Consider the following 19,925-nt stretch of genomic DNA (forward strand, 5'->3'; position numbering starts at 1 on the left):
CCCTGGTGACACACCCACACCCCAAGACCCTACTTGGTTGGGTGGGTGTGTTGGAGCGGGAAGAGGGAGGCAGCCGGGGATGGGGAGGAGAAGAAGGGAGGAGCAAGATGCCCCTCCCTGGGGCCAGCTCCCCCGCTGACCCCAGTAGGCACAGTCCTTCGGCACCCACCAAGGCAAGGGAGCCCAGGCCCATCCAGACCGGGGCCTACGGCAGCAGGACCGCCCAGCCCCACAGGACCCGGGGCAGCCCACCCGACCCCACCGCAGAGGAAACTGTACCCACCCTAACATTCAATCATCTCCCAGACTGCACAAGACAGTAGACACCCAAACATCTTTTCTAAGCTATTAAAAGTTCTTCTAGGTACCAATCCAATATGGTGTGGACCCTAATAATCTGTGGATTATAAATCCAATTTACAATCCACAGTGGGTTGGGGAAAGAAGGCTAAATCCTCCATGATTCTTGATTTTAAAGCCACAGAATTCCAAGGCCTTCCAATCTTCTGCTCACCCTGAGAAACTCCAAGGAAACAACCTGCTATCTGCAAAGCAATTTTATAATCTCTATCTCTCCACCTCCCCTCATGACATGGTCAACATGTGATGCTAACATCCAATCACATGTTGTGACATCCAATTAATGCAATGTCCTAAGACATAACATGCTGTTCTCTCTTCTACCTTATAACCCAGATAAACGGTTCACATTTAAACATAATTTAAAACATGAATTCTCTTGAGCTCAATTATATAAGATCATACTGTTCCTCTCTATCACTCTGCATACTTTTTATGCAAATTGTTTATCATCATTTCTTCCCTTTTCTGCAGTTTCATTCTGACAAAACTTTAAAGGCCTGTCTCCTTATAGTCTCCTCAAGGAGTCCAAGGCCATATTTCAGCACCAAAGCACACAGGGCACACACAGAGACAGACACAAACAGCATCTCAGTGAGAAGTCAGATATTTAACGTTTCATTCTATGTATATATTGTTTTTATTCAACTTATTGATATCTGATATTATTGTTGATTAGATTTTGATTAGATTTCTGATTTCATTTATGCAGGAATAAGTATTAGCAAAATTTACATACAGATAAACTCTGTTATAGGACTCTGTGTTTTATTCCTAAGATGGACAGATTTTAGGCCTTTTGTTCCACTTCTGCATGGAGCTGAGCCAAGAGATCTCAGTCTCTTTGACAGAGATTGGAAAAATCATATTAAGAAAAAGAAATCAAACATTTGGATTCATTTTACATACTGATATTGATTGTGAAGCTTTGAGTGAGAAAAACAACATGCGGAAAAACAACATGTGGATCCTGGAATAATCGTAGCTTCTATCTTTAAAGGACTGGAGAGGAAGAAGTTTACAAGAAATCATTTAGAATAGTCTAAAATATTAACTGAATCTAAAAACGTGTTTCTGAGTGAAAGAGACAGACATGTACTGACCGAACTATCTGTTCAACAATCAGAGTGTTTTTCTAACAGGAGGACACTCTTTACACTTAACTCAGCACAAAGTCACCGAGGAACCAGGAAAGATTTTAAATCCAGGATAAAGAGTTTCAGTGAATGTGGTGTTGAAGGTGTGGAGGTGGATCAGGGTGTCAGAGGAGACTCTGTAGAAGGACAGAGTGCCAGCAGGACAGTCCACATACACTGCTACTCTGTTAGAGATGGAGGAGGAGGAAGAGGAAGAGGAGGACAAGGATGCTACTGTATTATTGTATAAGACAGAACGAGGACCATCATCAGAGCACCTCAGATTCCAAGACTGATCATTGTTTCCAAACATACAGTCATCACCATCTCCTTTCCTTCTGATTGTTCTATAACTTAATGTTATATAAACCTGTCCTCTCCATTCGACCTCCCAGTAACAGCGACCAGTCAGACCATTTTTACACAGCAGCTGAGGAAACACATTAAATCTGTCTGGATGATCAGGATATGACTGAACCTCCGTCACACGTGTCACCTTCCTGTTGTCATCAGACAGTATGAGGTTTTTATTTACTGTGTTTGTGTCGATTGTGAGTTGACAGGAATCTGATGGAGAGAACAAACACAATCCAGCTTCAGTTTTTGATCCATCATCTGTTCATTGATTGACACTTTGATGATGACTCCTGACATCAGAGATGTGAATCAGTGATGTGACAGTTTATAGATGGTTGAATGTGGGCTGCTTTGTTTTCATGAATCAAATTAAAAACACACTTACACTTTCTCAGACCTGGTCTCAACCATTGGACTCCAGCAGGCTCCACCCTGAAAGGGGGGTGGGGGGTGGGGGGGGGTCAGACCAGCACAGCCTCTTTCAGTATGCACACATGGACATTACATCACTCTCATACACATGCTGTTAGACACTGATAAAGGAACAGTCCAACATTTTCAAAAATACACCTCAATCCATACATGGATCAAATTACTGATGATTTGGACTGATCCTGGATCTGTCAGTCCTTTGAAGCAGTTGGTGGACTGGTTCTCACAGCAATAAATGTATAAAGCCTAAGCATGCTCCACCATTTAGTGATCAGTGTCTTGATAATAATAAGACCATTTCAAGTAGAGACAATATTGTGAGATCATCGTGATCTTTTAGCTCCCCTGACTTATTACTATTAGAGAGGTGCTCTTTCAGCCATGGGGGAGTAATCCACACGTCATTGATTAGCATCGCATATTAGACAAATATGGAAAATGTTACCTGTTGCCACCTGGAAATTTTTACAGTTTAGAGTTTTGAGGAAGAGGTCCTCCTTCATCAGCCTGTGAAATCAGCTGATTCCTTTTTTCACTACATGTATACAAATTAATGTGTGCAGTCTAGTCATTTTTTTGCAGTTGTTTGTTTTCTGTATAAAAATATTGTTGCGACTACTGTCACAGATGCTGCCCAAAAAGCCATCAAAGATAGATTGAAATGCAAGTGTGGTCTCCAGGTGGATAACAGGAGGAGTGATACATCCTATACAGACCTGTGATGTGCCCCACTGCCTTGTGATGCACAGGAACTATATTTTGGATTTGTACAAATAATTTGTGTCGCATCTTATTGTGACACCTGATGGTTTTGTAAACACTTATGGCTAGATCAGGTGACCCTGAATCATCCCTTAGTTATGCTGCTATACACTTCCGGGGGATTCCCATGACGCACTGAGTATTTCTTTTTCAGTCACCCACTATGTGTATATACATCTCTCTGCATTTAATTAGTGTGAATGCTTGAAAAGCATTCCCAGTATTGTTCTGCGAATCTTTATTATTATTTTTCCGTACGTTTTTTGGACTATCTCCTTCAAAACCGTTCAACTTAGAAAAACCATTCAAACACCATTAGATTCCTCTTCTTTTGGACATGTGTGCTTGTATTTTTCTCATTTTTAACATTTACATTTTTACATTTATTCAACTTTTTTCAACAAAAATTTCCCATGTATTTCAATGGGGAGATCCTTCAAATTTTCCTTCAACTTACTCCTCTTTCAACTGTGTCTGCTTCCACATACGTTGACATAGAGCCACCATTCAAACTTTAAAACGAAGCCAAGACGTTCAACTATTCAACTTGTATTTATCTTTTCAATATCTATTATACTTTTTCTTCAGTTCCAGTTTAAGTTTCATGCTTTTTTTCAGCCGTTTCAGAGTTTATAATGGGTGTGTATGGGACGGAATGTTGGGGCTAGAGTGAGACAGCTCAACTGCTAGAGTGAGAGGAGGGGGGGAATTAATCTTAAAATCTTTTCTTAAAACTGCTGCTGTGTCCACAATGTTCACTCCACAGCCATCATTTTACCCTCAAAACGTAGCCATCGCTGTCCTCTTTCATCCAATGTGTTTATTATTGTAATAGGTGTTATGGTTCTTTCATAAATGTCACCAATGCACAGCCTCCTCCCTCCAACTCTTCCATAGACTCCAATGTTAAAATGGCTCAGAAAGTTTGTCTGAAAATCAGAAGTACAGGCTGTCTTTACACTGTCACCACGTCCATATAATAAACTCCACAGGCATGAAAATTGAGAATTCAGTAGACTAGACATTGCTGGTGCTCACGGTGAAAGAATTTTGTCAATACGACTTGTACTTTTCATTTGGGAGCGATTTGTTTCAGGCTGACTTTTCAGTTCATTTTAAGCAGCAAAAGTGAGGTGCATGTCTGTGTGCGTGTGTATGGAGCCATTGGGTGCAGTCACTATAGCAACCAGGCTCACACCTGCCTGCCTAATGAGCTCTGTCTCTCACTGTGCCAAGATTCATCTTAAACACTTCTCTTTCAACTGCTGCTGTGTCCACAGTGTTTGCTCTACAGCCATCATTTTACCCTCAAAACGTCACCATCGTTGTTCTCTTTCCAACACCGTGTCTTTCAAAGCTCAGACATTTAAACTTTTTAAACTGTGTGGATCCAAGTGGAGGGATCACATTTTAGTCGTTCAGTGATTTAAAGAATATGAACTTTTAATATTCATTCAGATGTTTTCTGACTCTAAATTGTCTTTTCTCATTTCTTAGGTTTTCTAATTTACATTTAAAACATTTTCAGCTATTTTCCAACTTCTTCTTCTGTGTAAACATCAGCTTTTAGCAGTTCAGCACTTTTGTTTTCAGGTTAAATTCTGTTTTTTTTTTTTTTTTATCTCATTCAAACTTTTTAACTTAAAATTCAGCAATTAATTCATTTCAGTGCATACATTCAGATTCAAGCATTCACACTGCAGTTTCTTCAGAAAATGCACGTTCTAGTTATGAATTGTTATTAATCTGTGGCTCTCGTCCTGCTTTCCTCTCCTCATCACAACCAGTCATAGCAGATTGCCTGAACTTGGTTCTGCTGGAAGTTTCTTCCTGTTAAAAGGGAGTTTTTCTACTTCTACCTCCTTTATCAAACATTCTGAGAATACCTGAGAGTGTCCAGTCTCCAGCATGGATCCTTCAGGCCAGCCAAGAGCAGCTTCATTCCTGCATCTCCTGGATGATTGTAGCTCAGGTCCAGCTCTCTCAGATGGGAAGGATTGGAACTCAGAGCTGAGGCCAGAGAAGTACAGCCTTCTTCTGTGATCAGACAGCCTGACAGACTGCAGACACACAAAACAACAATCCACTTACAATATCATTCATCCATTTTGTTTATTCTAACTTTATTTATCATGTGACTGTTCACAAAATGTAACAGTAGTTGTGTTATATTTACTTAACACTAGTTATATCTACTTTTGAAAACCCCAGAAAACACAGAACTTGTTGGGACAATATGGAAAAAAAAATGAAAATAATTGGTAAGTTATGAGCACAAAATACCCCTAAATCGCTAAACAAACGTATGTTCTTTAAACAATCCTAACGTAAATATGAACACTTGTCAGACATAAATTAAGAGACCAAAAATATGCAAAAACTTGAATAAAAGATCAAATGACAAGTCTATAAAACATAACTGTCTGTGCAATAATAAAATAGTAAAATTCAGATTCAAACAGTCTGCAGAAGTTCAAACAAACAGTGGAAGAGTCTGATTCCTAACCTGAGAGTTTCCAGTGTACAATTTTGACCTTTCAGTCCAACAAACAGAAGCTTCACTCCCGAATCCTGCAAGTCATTGTCACTCAGGTTGAGCTCTTTCAGATTAAAGGACTGCGAGCAGAGAAGTGAAGACAACGCTTCACAGCTTCTCCCTGAGAGGTTACACCCACTCAGTCTGAAAAACAATATTTGTGATCAAATGAAGTCACTTTAGATATTGAACAGACACAAAAATTCAAAACAAAAAACTTTCATATGTATTTCATGGTTAACAAGTTAACTTAAAATTTAATTTAGAATAAATAATTTAAAAAAACACTTTAAATTTGATAGGTGAAATCAAACATAAGTTGGAGCAGATAATTTTATTTTTCATGTTGTGAGAGTCATTTGGGTGCCTTTTGGCAAACTCCAGGGCTTTCATGTGCCTTTTACTGAGGAATGCTTTCTGTCTGGCCAAGGCTGATGTGTGAGGAAGCATCTCACTCACTGGAAAAACAATGTGTGTCATCACTGCAGGCAATATCAGTGCAGAGAACTAGAGATTAGATTCTGCAACCGGTGGCAACAAACATTTCTCCACAGTGTGGGACTGAACTTTATCCAGCAACCACACTGGTTGACTTGTGACAATTCTAGTTGAAGAATAGAATGCCATCTCACAGTAGTGTTACTAATCTGGTGAAAAGCATGAGGAAGAGATGCCAGGCTGTTGTAGCTGTTTATGGTTCTGCCATATGCTATGGAAGCCCCAGTTTGCTAAATTAATAAATTGTTAATTTGCGCATATGTCTGGTTTCTTCAGACCCTGATCATCCAATCCAATAAACAACATCAAACAGTAGTCAATAGCAGACTAAGCTGTTTAGCATTGGTAGAGAAGATTTGACAAGTTTTTTTTGGGGGGAACACACATACTCAACTCTGCTGCTCAGCCCAAAAATGATTTATTGAAAAAGAATTACACTGTCACAACAAAGAAATAATAATAACGATGATTTTCCAAACTCTTTCATGATCCGAGTGAGTGTCTGGTGTTTTTCCGCTTGGGTCCAGTTTCTTCCTATGTCCGCCCATGGGGGCAAACACAGGAAGACTTACTTACATCTCATTGTGCCTCCAGTTCCCTTTCTCCAAGACAACGATTTGACTTGCCTGCAGTGTAGTTCCTACGTGAATGACGACATTTCCTTTGTTATAACCTCAGGATAAAAAGGCTCAGAAACTCAAATGCCAATTTTAGGACGTTTACTGACCACTTTTTGAAACAACCACAGCTAGTCGCAACACATACAGGAAACTGTTCCTCTGAAGGTTCCGGGGTGCAATGCCCCCAAACATACATTAACCCCCCCCCCCCCCCCCCCCCCCCCCCCTTAAGCAAAAACCCACAACATAGCAATTATGCATAAATACGAAAAGAGAGGGAGAATTCAACACCACATTATTTGAACAATTCAGTCTATCAGGGGGCTTGTGCTGCCTCTTTGACCTTCTCAGTCCTGATGCTGGGTTCTCCAGGCTAGGAGCCTGCTGAGCTCCTGTGGCCGGGTTCGGCTCAGGTGACTTAGATTGCTCCACCAGCCCTTCTGGTGATACTGAAGAACCAATCCCGATCTCAGGGGCTGCTGACACGACTTCCCCTTCGGGTGAACCACTCTGAGGCCCCACAATGTCCACAGCCCTGTCTCCACCATATGCGTGTGAACCATTCTGAGCCCTCTTCCCAGCTCCATCCGTGCGGGCTCTCACATGATCCTTGTGCCTGCGAACTCGTCTGCCATCCGTCAACTCCACCACAAAAGATACTGGTCCTGAACTGTGGTGAATGACGCCAGGCAGCCACTGCGAGCCACCTGTAAAGTTTTTGATATACACACAGTCTCCCTGCTTGAAAACACAGCCTCTGGCATGTAGATCATGTCTCACCTTCTGCCCACCTGGGTGACTGGGTGACTCTGGCTCCCACATCTGGGCGAAGAAGATCCAGATGAGATCTGGGCTTCCTCCCCATCAGCAACTCTGCTGGGGACAAGCCTGTGGTTGTATGAGGCGTGATGCGATACTGAAACGGGAAACGGCAGAGCCTCTTTTCTATTGAAAGACCTGGCATTTTTTTCAGACCATCTTTCAGTGTCTCCACGGCGCGCTCCGCTAAGCCATTGGAGGCAGGGTGGTAGGGTGCGGTGCGGATATGTCGGATCCCATTTCTCTCCATAAATTCTCGGAAAACCCCACTTGTGAACGTGGGCCCATTGTCCGTGACCACTGCCTCAGGTAATCCATGTGTTGCACAGATTCTCCGGAGTGTGTCTGTAATGACTGGGGCTGTGATGGTTGGCGTTATGTGGGCATCCAGCCATTTTGAATGCGCATCCACCAACACCAGGAACCTGTGGCCCAAAAAGGGGCCGGAAAAATCTAGATGAAGCCTGGACCATGGACAGCCAGGCCACTCCCATGGGTGGAGTGGGGCAGGTGGTGGCATTCTTTGGTTTGACTGACATTGAGAACAGGCTTTTACCTTGTCCTCCAAGGCACTGTCCATTCCTGGCCACCACACGAATGACCTTGCCAGACTTTTCATTCGAGAAATCCCTGGATGAGCCTCATGCAACACTTCAATGATCTGTGACTGACCTGGAGGCGGAACAATGACTCGGGAACCCCACAGGATGCAGCCATCTTGAACACTGAGCTCCTGCTGACGCTTGGCATACGGTTTGAGCTGATCCTGCTCCACTGTTGCTGGCCAGCCCTGCAACAGCCATTGTTTAACCTGAGATAACTCTGGATCCCGTTCAGTCCATGCTTTGATGTTTTTAGCACAGACCGGAGAGTTCGCCAGCCTGTCCAGCAAAAACACAGTTTCTGGGGGCATGTTCGACTGGTCGGGGACCTCCGGGAGGGGGAGGCGGCTGAAAGCATCTGCATTCGCATTTTCAGGTCCCGCCTTATAAACAATGCGATACTGGTATGCTGACAGTGTTAATGCCCAGCGCTGAACCTGGGCTGAAGCCATGGGTGGGATGCTTTTGTTTCACTAAAGAGACTCAGGATGGGCTTATGGTCTGTAACAACAGTAAATGGGCGGCCATACAGGTACTGATGAAATCGATTCACAGCAAAAACTATTGCTAAGCCTTCCTTCTCAAGCTGTGAATAGCCCTTTTCTGCTGCTGTGAGCGTGCGTGACGCATATCCGACCAGTTTCTCTTCCCCCTCTTCCATGCGATGTGAAAGAACAGCTCCTATGCCATACGGGGAGGCATCACAGGACAGGACCACCTCCTTCTCCGGATCAAAATGCACCAGGAGCGGCGCCGATTGTAACAGTTCTTTTACCTGTCTGAAGGCCTTCTCCTGTGCTTGGGACCACCTCCACTGACTGTCTTTGTGCAGTAGCCCATACAGGGGAGCAAGCATGCTGGAGAGGTCAGGCAAAAACTTCCCATAATAGTTCACTAAGCCCAAGAATGATCTTAGTTCAGCTACATTCTCGGGGCTTCCTTCACTGCCCTCACTTTCTCTTCCAGTGGGGACAGGCCCTGAGCTGAGATGCGATGACCCAGGTATGTCACGCTAGGGGCTTGGAAAACACACTTACTGCGCTTCAAATGCAACCCAGCTTCTGAGAGCTTCTTCAACACCTGCTCAAGTTTACACAGATGTTCCTCTTCTGTTTTACCTGTAACTAAAATGTCATCCAAGTAAACAGCAACACCAGGAATGTTCTGCAGAAGATTGTCCATGGTGCGCTGAAAGATAGCCGGACTGGATGCAATGCCAAACACCAGGCGGTTGTACTTGAACAGCCCCTTGTGTGTGTTTATTGTCACATATTTTTTTGATTCCTCATCCAGCAGCAACTGCTGGTAAGCATGACTCATATCCAACTTTGTGAATGTCTGACCACCCGCCAGTGTGGCAAACAGGTCATCCACTCGAGGCAGAGGGTAGGCGTCGAGCTGAGAGGCTTGGTTTACTGTCAGTTTGTAATCACCGCATATACGCACCCCTCCGTCCTCCTTCAACACTGGTATAATCGGGGCTGCCCAGTCCGAGAACTCTATTGGCTCAATGACCCCTATCTGTTGTAGTCTCTCCAACTCTGCTTCCACCTTGGCCTTCATGGCGTATGGTACAGTGCGTGGTTTGAAAAAGCGTGGCCGGGCAAAAGGGTCCACACCAATGTTCCCTCTAATTTTTCACGTGTCTGAGCGAACACACAAACTCCCTGAGCGATCCCTTGGACCACTGTGAGCGACATCAGACGTGTGCAATGTGGTCACGCCAGCATCGAATCCATCCAAGTTACATGGTTTATTAAAATAATCAAATTACAGCATTTACATTTATGTTAGACTACTTTTAATTAACTGCTTTAGCCCACTTACAATGAAAATGTAAAAAAAAATCTTGTTCATGACCTGTGTAGTATATTAACACTATTGGAAGTAAAAATTTACTTGAACACCAATTTTGAAAACACAACTTTCTTTTTTTTTTTTAAAAATAAAGCTCTGACTTGTATTATGAGTCTGTGGTCTGGGAGAGAGTCCTGTAACTCTGTCTGCAAAATACAGTATATAATGACCAATGCTGGGCAATTAATTATATAGTTACTTCTTTAAAAAAAAGTAACTGAGTTTTGCAAACAACAAAGTTTTTTGCAGCTATTTTTTTAAATGCAGCCAAGGTGTTTTTAAATAAACATTTCAAACTATTTACAGAACAATCAGCTGTTCTGCATCAAGTCTGATGCCACACAAATTATTTGTGCCACTCCAAAAATTAATTTCTGTCCACTATGAGATAAAGGAGAACAACAGCCTGATATCTGCAGGCCTGACAACAAATGTATCACTGCTGTAACACCTGTAACATTCAGCAGTCGCCTCATTGTTCTGACACACACAACAAAAACTACACTACACACTAACTACACAAGATTTGCGCTAAAACACTGCCGTCACTCCTAAAACTTCCCCCCGTTTCTTAACAACTAGATGTCACGTTGCCATATCATTTTTTTGATTGGTCGACATGGTACTTTTTTGGACGAATAGGAAAGGGGGGTGGAGTTTGTTTTTGCTCACAGGCGGACAGTGCTTTCGAGCGTTTTCCTTATAAAACGCCGTTTTTACTGTTTCTTCCCGCAGTAAATATAAACAACGATAGTATTCAGGAAGAAAACCAAACATTGCATATATTTTTATCATAACTCTGGTTTTACGTGGCCTATCAACACAATTTAAAAACTGGTATAAAGTCCACACTTTTCCCGTCAGTTGTTCCGTCTGTCCTGCTCACATCTCCAATGGTTGTACACGTTGTCATTAACGTGGCTTCACTCCACATCAGCCACGCCGCTTTGCTAGCTAAAACACCGGTGTCGGCACATAAGGACGCTGTCATAGCCTGTCAACCACGTTGATTAGCTGTGTATATACGAATGTAAATCGCATTATTGGCTGGACTATGGGATAAGGTGGCATTGTTCTAATCCCATACAGGAGCAGCCAGTCACTTATTGACTAACACTGCAAAACAGAATTGTTAAAGTATTAATTTTAATTTCAAATCAGGTTAGATTTTTTTGTGCGCAACACAGATTTTCTGTGCGCAGAGACAGTGCCAGCAGTGCGCAATTGCGCACGTGCGCAGCTTAGAGGGAACATTGGTCCACACACAGCTTCACAGTGGTGCCCTGGAGAGTGCCCAATTCATTCTTGAACACATCTGCATACTTTCCTAGTAATTCTGCTATTACAGTTACATACCTGATTTCCCTCCAGTTCAGGCGGATTTTCTGCAGAAGGTCACGACCCAGCAGACTAGGCCCCTCCCCTTTCACCACCAGTAGTGTTGCTGCAGCTTCTTGACCCTGATATGCTGCATGCACCTCTATGGCACCAAGCAGGGGAATGCATTCACCCGTGTACTGTCTCAGGCTTATCTCAGTCACTTGGAGAGCTGGCGCCCCGCCCGAGTGCCACAAGCTGTGGTAGGTGGCTTGACTGATCACAGAAGCTGAGGCTCCTGTATCCACCTCCATTTGTAGCACCTTCCCATTTACCTGGATAGTGGCATAGATGGGCTCCGCACGGCACTTATTAAAGCCAACCAGATTAAACATGCTGAAAACACACTCATCCTCCTCAGGCGCTATGCTCTGCAGGTGATGCGTGTTTAGTTTGGGTTTTGTCTTCCATTCCTTCTTTGATTTCTCCTTAGTGCCCCTGCATTTCTTGGCTAAGTGCCCCTTTTTCTTGCAGTTATGGCAGGTACTGTCTTTGAAAACACAGTCCTTGGCAAAGTGTGCTCCCCCACACCGGTAACACTACAAAAGCTCTCTCGGTTTGCCCCTCACACTCTGAGATACATGATGCACCTCGGTTGAGTGCATATTGTTGCAAAAACTCAAAACTGTCTGTGTTCGGCTTTTATCCTCGTCGCCAAAAAGGTATAACCTCAGGATAAAAAGGCTCGGAAACTCAAGTGCCAATTTTAGGACATTTACTGACCACTTTTTGAAACAAATGATGAAATCCTTGTGTTATTAGCCGAATCACATGGCGTTGCTATCAGCAAGCGTACTTGCGAAAGTGCCAATTTGTTGCGATCCGGTTTTGAGTGCGCGTTCCTCTGCGCCATATGCTTCCGGATAACAAGAAAGCGACCTCATTCACGTAGATTACTGATTGGCAGAGCTAACTCAATATTTCGAGTTAGTAACTTGAAACTTCGAGAAAATAACTTGAAATTTCGAGTTGTGGATACTTGTTTTTTTGGGGGGTTTTTTGTGTGTGGCGGAAACGGGCTTGGTATTTCCAGGTAAATTATTCAGGAGAGTGCACTCTGGGTTGGGACACAGAGATAAATAATGTGCCACAAAAAACAACAACAACAACAAGACCCACAAAACAAAACAAATGAAATGAAATCATAGAGACAAAATAAAGGTAATCTCTACTTGGTGGGTAGAGAAAGAAATTTTTTATGCAAGAATCAGTAAGTGAGCGTTTTCTTAGATCTAACAACAGGAGCCCAATAAATAACATGGAGAAAATCATTCCTGTCACCAAGGATAGAATTCAAAAAGCTAAACCAAATCTTCAAATGAAAAGTGAACTAATGCAGATAATTTTGTTGAGAAGAGGAAAAAATGTTAGAACTGAAGAGAAAAAGTGCAGTAACAGAATATTAGGTTGTTCCATGTGCTTTTCATATAAACAAACCATGTTAAAGATCCATCCATCCATCCATTGAGGGGATAAATATTATCAACTATAGGCTGGGTCTGGATGGTACTTTGAGAAAAATTACACCCACAAATATTTCAGAAACCCTAACTCTTTTTTTTTTTTTGACAGGATAGAAAGATCAGATACTTAATTGTGATTTTTCTGTTTTCCTGACAGATTTTTTTCTTAAGGAGACATGGAAAAAATTATAAAAACAAATAAAGGATGAACAACAAAATATACTTACAGGGCTTTGTTGGAGGCTTTGATTACTGGCTGGAGCCTCAGAAGAGCCTCCTCTGAGCCAGAGTACTTCTTCAGGTCAAACACATCAAGACCTTCTTCTGAAGACTCTGATGACAGTAAGATGAAGACCAGAGCTGACCACTGAGCAGGAGACAGTTTATCTGTAGAGAGACTTCCTGATCTAAGAGACTGTTGGATCTCCTCCACTAGAGAATGGTCATTCAGTTCATTCAGACAGTGGAACAGATTGATGCTTTTCTCTGCAGACAGATTCTCACTGAGCTTCTTTTTGATGTACTGGACTGTCTCCTGATTGGATTGTGAGCTACTCCCTGTCCGTGTCAGCAGGTCCTGTAGGAGAGTCTGATTGGTCTGCAGTGAAAGACCAAGAAGGAAGCGGAGGAACAAGTCCAGGTGTCCATTTGGGCTCTGTAAGGCCTTGTCCACAGCACTTTTGAATAAAACTAGCATCTCAGAACAGTTGCTGCTATTAAACTTCTCTGATGTCATTTGTCGTACTACCAGCACATTTACTTCAGAGTTGATGAAGGTCAGATGGACATGAAGAGCAGCCAGAAACTCCTGAACACTCAGATGGATGAAGCAGAACACCTTGTCCTGGTACAGTCCTCTCTCCTCTTTAAAGATCTGTGTGAACACTCCTGAGTACACTGAGGCTGCTCTGATATTGATGCCACACTCTGTCAGGTCTGATTCATAGAAGATCAGGTTTCCTTTCTGCAGCTGATCAAACGCCAGTTTTCCCAGAGACTCAATCATCTTCCTGCTCTCTGGACTCCAGTGTGGATCTGTCTCAGCTCCTCCATCATACTTGACCTTCTTCACTTTGGCCTGAACCACCAGGAAGTGGATGTACATCTCAGTCAGGGTTGTGGGAAGCTCTCCTCCCTCTCTGGTTTTCAGCACATCCTCCAGAACTGTAGCAGTGATCCAGCAGAAGACTGGGATGTGGCACATGATGTGGAGGCTTCGTGAGGTCTTGATGTGGGAAATGATCCTTTTGGCTTGCTTTTTATCCCGGAATTTTTTCTTGAAGTACTCCTCCTTCTGTGGATCAGTGAACCCTCTAATCTCTGTCACCATATCAACACACTCAGGACGGATCTGATTGGCTGCTGCAGGTCGTGTGGTTATCCAGAGGTGAGCAGAGGGAAGAAGATTCCCCTTAATGAGATTTATTAACAGCACATCCACTGAGGTGGACTTTCTAGTATCAGTTAGGATTGTAGTTTTGTGGAAGTCCAGAGGAAGTCGACACTCATCCAGACCATCAAAGATGAACACAACCTGGAAGTCTTCAAAGGTGCAGATTCCTGCTTCTTTGGTTTCAGTAAAGAAGTGATGAACAAGTTCAACCAAGCTGAACTTTTCCTCTTTCAGCACATTCAGCTCTCTGAAAGTGAATGGAAATATGAACTGGATGTCCTGGTTGGCTTTGTCTTCAGCCCAGTCAAGGGTGTATTTCTGTGTTAAGACTGTTTTCCCAATGCCAGCTACTCCCTTTGTCAGCACTGTTCTGATTGGTACATCTCTTTCAGCCGAGGCTTTAAAGATGTCTTCTTGTTCGATTGTATGTTCTAGAATGTCTTGCTTCCTGGATGCTGTTTCAATCTGTCTGATTTCATGTTCATGTTTGAGCTCTGCAGTCCCTCCCTCTATGATGTAGAGCTCTGTGTAGATCTGATTCAGAAGGGTTGGGTTTCCCGCTTTAGTGATCCCCTCAAACACACATTGGAACTTCCTTTTCAGCTTAGATTTAAGTTCACACTGACTCCAGTGGGAGTCCCTAATGGTAGTTCCTAAAATAACCAATAGACAAGTGCACATTTTGAATAGATATTGGTATATTAGTTGAAAGAGTAAGCATCCAATTTATCCATCAGCTTGTCTTTGTAGAAAAATTGTCTTACTGTTCTGCAGACGGTCAGCCAACTTTTCCTGTTTCATTCTCCTCAGGTAGTTCAGCGTGATCTTCACAAATGCCTCTCTGCTACTTCTCCTCTGCTCTTCATCCTCACCCTTAATCTCATCACACCACCTCTGTGTCTCCAAGCATTCTGGGTAATCTGAGCTCAGAAATTTCTGGATCCTCTTCAGTTCATTCTTCACAAAAATGACAATGTTCTCCTCGAGGAGCTGCAATAGAATGCTATATGAATGTCTCAGTCACTCAACAACCTGGACTGGTTGGATAATGAAAGAAGAGAAGAAAAAAATATCTATCAAACAGTTGGTATTCTAATCCTAAATGTAGAGAGGGTATTTCTTTCCTGAAATTAAACTGGGAGCTGGTCTTACAGGAGAGGAGCACGGTTGTCAGTGTCTCTGCCTCCCATTCTAATTTTAGACACTTTAGTCTAAGAAGCTTGGAAAGCAAAGCGTCTGAAGACGTTTCACCTCACATCGGAGAAGCTTCTTCAGTTCGGTCAAAGGTCAAATGGTGGAGGGCTTAAATCTGGGACTCCCCACCATTTGACCTTGACTGAACTGAAGAAGCTTCTTGGATGTGAGGTGAAATGTCTTCAAGTCGTTAAAAATAAGTCCAGATGCTTTTCTTTCCAAGCTCCTTAGACTACGTTGACCTTGATGACTGAGAACCTTCACAGACACATTTAGCGACTTTAGGAGCCAAAAGTAAGCCTACAGTCTGAGAGCAAAGCTCTTTGTTGACACAATAAGATACCATGAGCTCTGATATCCAGGAGTTAAAGGTCATGTGTTGGTTTACTTGTGCAACTTTTCTTAGCAATACAGTACAAACATTTCTGAAATTCAACTGTAACTAAGCATTTTACATACTATGGCACGCAAGGACCACAAACCGTGTGTTTGAAGCACAAATGGCTTTCTACCTGAGCCACAACATTCAAATTACTGTAAACATTGTTACTGTACATGTACAGACCATGAATATGGAGTCCAGCTGCGGTTGATGGTGCTCAGAAGAATGAACACCAGGAAACTCTGAGCTCTCAACATGCACTCTGTGGAGAAATCATGAAGAATACGAATAAGACTAAAAAACATTTTACCTAAGATGCTCCTGGTCCTCCAGGTACTATAAAAATAGCTCACATCTGCTAATGCTTGAAGCTATGAAGGTGCCCTGTGGCAAGAAGACATTTACAACAGTGAAGGTTATTAGCTTCCTGTATTCCTGCTGATGGTCTTGTTACCTTAACACCAGCAACACAGTTTCAGTCACAGAGTCTGTCCAAACCCCCAGAATAAATCCTAACCAGCTAACAGCTTAAGCTTCAACGCTGTCAGTATTAACCTTTTAGTAATTAAATATTAAATCTGTTTAAGATTTTAATATATGGATGCATTTTTTTTCTTTTGTTTTTTTACAATTCAGTCAAGTGATGGTTTTAATGTGCAGAAGGAAAAACTGATTACAGAACTGCACTCCTCTAAAGTGAATACATAAAACAAGAAACCTCTGTAGCACTTTATAATAATGTCACAATATAACAGAATTAAGTACTTATTTGATACTTTATATAAAGCATTACTCATCCTTCATGTGTAATTGAAAAATACACATAAATGTTTTTTCTTGACTAATAAGTTCATATATAACATATTCAAGGTTTCATTTATGACTTCTAAATAAATGATATGTATTTAGAAGCACGCCTTGATGCATTCTCAATCATCCAGGAAAGTAAATCTCCAAAAGTTGAATCTGTTCATCTGGACATAGCGTTTTGTGGGAGAAACGTTTCGTCACTCATCCAAGTGACTTCTTCAGTCTGAAGAAGCACATTTACACATATGGTAAATGGTAAATGGCCTGTATTTGTATAGCGCTTTAATTAGTCCCTATAGACCCCAAAGCACTGTACACTACATTCAGTCATCCACCCATTCACACACAAGCTGGCAAGCTGCATTGTAGCCACAGCTGCCCTGGGGCGCACTGACAGATGCGAGGCTGTCAGACACTGGCGCCACCGGGCCCTCTGACCACCACCAGTAGGCACCGGGTGAAGTGTCTTGCCCAAGGACACAATGACTCAGACTGTCGGAGCCGGGGCTCAAACCGGCAACCTTGCGATTACAAGACAAACTGCCAACTCTTGAGCCACGATCGCCCTACATATAATTATTAAGCAAATAAGTTCAATGTTTGTGAGTGTATTAATAGAGGTTTAATTAATACATATTTCATATCGTAATTCAGGCACTTACGAGTTGTTAAATATTTTGTGTAAGCTCATGTAAAGTGAGGACTATTATGCCTTATAAAGCATTTAAAAATGAAAATGAAAGTAGTTCAAGAATCCAACAAGTCTCAGCTATCTTTACAACAAAAAAACCATGCAGACAAAGCTCAAAGAGATAGAGAAAATGCAAACATTTGTTGCCAGATACAAACATAACACTCAGATACATTGATCAGTTGGAGCCACAGCATAGCTTAAAGTAAATATAGGGAAGCTTCTTCGTTTTAAAATAGCATATGAACACAGTTATCACAAATCAACACTGATTAATTAATTTGGATTTATTCACAAACACTGAGTCACAACAACATTTAGACACACATTACCTCTCAGCAGGAGAAATGTGTCCTTTAAAATGGTTATAAAAATCCTTGGACTGGTCACTCTTTAAGGAAACACAGCTGGGTTCAGGTCCAGGTTCTGGATTCACTTTGGGGTTAAGTACAGCAGAGCCTGGTATGCCCTGCAGCTCTGGGCTTTAAAACAACACACACAGAGGTATGAGTGTGAATAATGATGGAGCAGTGATGTGAGTGCTGGGCTGTGACATGGAGAAGAGTCATGGACAGTTAGAGATGGTCATCTCACCTCTGAGCTTTGCTCTGGCTCTCATGTTCCCCACACAGAGTGGTTTTAGAGGGAGGGACTCCCTCCTCTCTGTCCTCATACTGATCCATGCTGCTGAATTCACATCAAAATCAGCTCACACACACTTTCTACCTTCAAATGCAGAGGAAACACAAATCATTCATGTGCACATCAATTGAAATCCTCCTTTCCATCATCTGTGCTGTCCAAATATCAGCTGCTTCTTTTATGCTTCCTCTCAGTGTCAGCTGAATGCACTCAGAGAGCAGTGTAAGGCAGAGGAAGCTGGCATCAGCTGCTCTACTTCTACTATCAGTCATGAAGCTCCAGCACAGCACACATGATAGCAACTGAAATTTTGTAAATGCACTGGAATCCAAGAAATCTATTCACAGAAGAAAACAAAATAGAAAAGCGGAATAGAAATGCTGGTCTTCTGTGGAAGTCCACAGAAGACCAGTGTGGATGATCCCAGGGATCCTTTCTTTCAAGACTGTACAGGAGGAAAACAAAGTGTTATTTTTCAACCAATACTGATATTAATGGTGAATAGCTCAGAAACCAAGATTAAATTATTTGTGTGAGTGTACACTAACAATCAATAGTTTGGACACACCTCCTCATAATGGTATTAAATGGAGTACACACACCATCACTCTCCTTCTTGGTTAAATAGCCATTACACAGCCTGGAGGTGTGTTTGGGATCATTGTCCTGTTGAAAAATAAATCATGGTAAATCATAAATTCAAAACAGATGTGATGCATGTTGTTACAGGATGCTGTAGTAGCCATGCTGGTTCAGTGTGCCTTCAATTTTGAATAACAGTGTCCCCAGCAAAGCACCCCCACACCATCACAACTCCTCTTCCATGCTTCACGGTGGGAACCATGCATATAGAGACCATCCGTTCACTTTTACTACATTTACAAAGACACTGTGGGTGGAACCAATGATCTCAAATTTGGACTCATCAGACCAAGGTACAGATTTCCACTGGTCTAATGTCCATTACTTGCTTTTCTGTCAGGTAGTGGTCAGCTGACCACGGGGCCAGGTTTAAAAGAGAGAGACCACCCACCTGTTCTCTGCTCAGACATCGTTTCCTTCATGTCAGGAGCTATGAACCTCTACCAACGTCAGCCTCCATCCACTTCAGGGGCTGTGAGTGTTACCTTTCTTAACTCGTTTTCTCATCCCGGCTCCGTCCGCTGCTCACCTGTAACGTCGGTTCCTAAGTCGCGTTCTGCGCACGGGTCATTCCCGAACGTGACAGGATGTCTGAGCCCGTCATAGACCCAGAGGAATTTGAACGGCTGAAAGCCGAAGTAGTATATCTTTGCGGTGTGGTAGATCGGCAGAGCACAAAACTGGAATCTCTCGCTGACACAATCATCCAGCTTTCCGCTTCCGTCACTGCGTTGCAGCCTCCTCATCTCCACTGAGCGAGGAACCCCGGATCAGACTGCCAGATAAGTGGAATGGAGTTGAGTGCCAGCCCGATGGTTTGCTTGCCACTCTGGATATGCTGTTTGAATGTCTGCCCACTAAATATGCCACCGCCCGCGCAAAAGTCGCAATGTTAAATTCCGTCTTGTCTGGCCGGGCCCAGGAATGGGCTACGGCTCTCTACAATAATAAATCTGCAGCATTCAATGATTATGCCCTCTTCGTGGAGGAATTAAAGAAGACTTTTGTTCCCCCATGCATTGAAGTGGAAGTGGAGTCATAGCTGCTTCATTTACATCAGGGCAATTAACCTGTTTGTCACTTTGCCTCACAGTTCCGCACTCTGGCCGCAAAGCTAAATTGGGGAGATTCTGCTCTCCACTGTTTTTATGCAGGGGTTGGCTGATTACATCCGGGATGAGATTGCTGGTTGAGAGGCTCACAAAACTCTGGATGAGACTGTGGACCTTGCCCTGAAGATCGACCAACGGGTCATGTCATGACCCCGTCACACTCCTCGGGTCTTTAAACCCTTCCAGCCTCAGAGAGCCACATCTCTGCCGCCTCCTCCCTCCAAGGAAGAGAGAGAGAGA

At 42.8% G+C, this 19,925-nt stretch overlaps 1 protein-coding gene across 1 annotated transcript; it reads right to left on the reverse strand.

The window, feature by feature from the left end:
- Window positions 1-1,524: 1,524 nt before the first annotated feature.
- LOC134621239 (NLR family CARD domain-containing protein 3-like) lies at window positions 1,525-19,319 on the reverse strand. The gene is made up of 9 exons (XM_063467668.1): window positions 19,103-19,319; window positions 17,622-17,766; window positions 15,972-16,050; window positions 14,977-15,202; window positions 13,047-14,865; window positions 5,554-5,727; window positions 4,934-5,107; window positions 2,239-2,285; window positions 1,525-2,063 (listed from the first exon to the last, which is right to left on the reverse strand). The coding sequence occupies exons 1-9, from the start codon at window positions 19,317-19,319 to the stop codon at window positions 1,525-1,527; spliced, it is 3,420 nt and encodes a 1,139-aa protein (XP_063323738.1).
- Window positions 19,320-19,925: the final 606 nt, after the last annotated feature.

This window comes from Pelmatolapia mariae, linkage group LG23, assembly GCF_036321145.2.
Source record: "Pelmatolapia mariae isolate MD_Pm_ZW linkage group LG23, Pm_UMD_F_2, whole genome shotgun sequence".
NCBI classification, from domain to species: domain Eukaryota; kingdom Metazoa; phylum Chordata; class Actinopteri; order Cichliformes; family Cichlidae; genus Pelmatolapia; species Pelmatolapia mariae.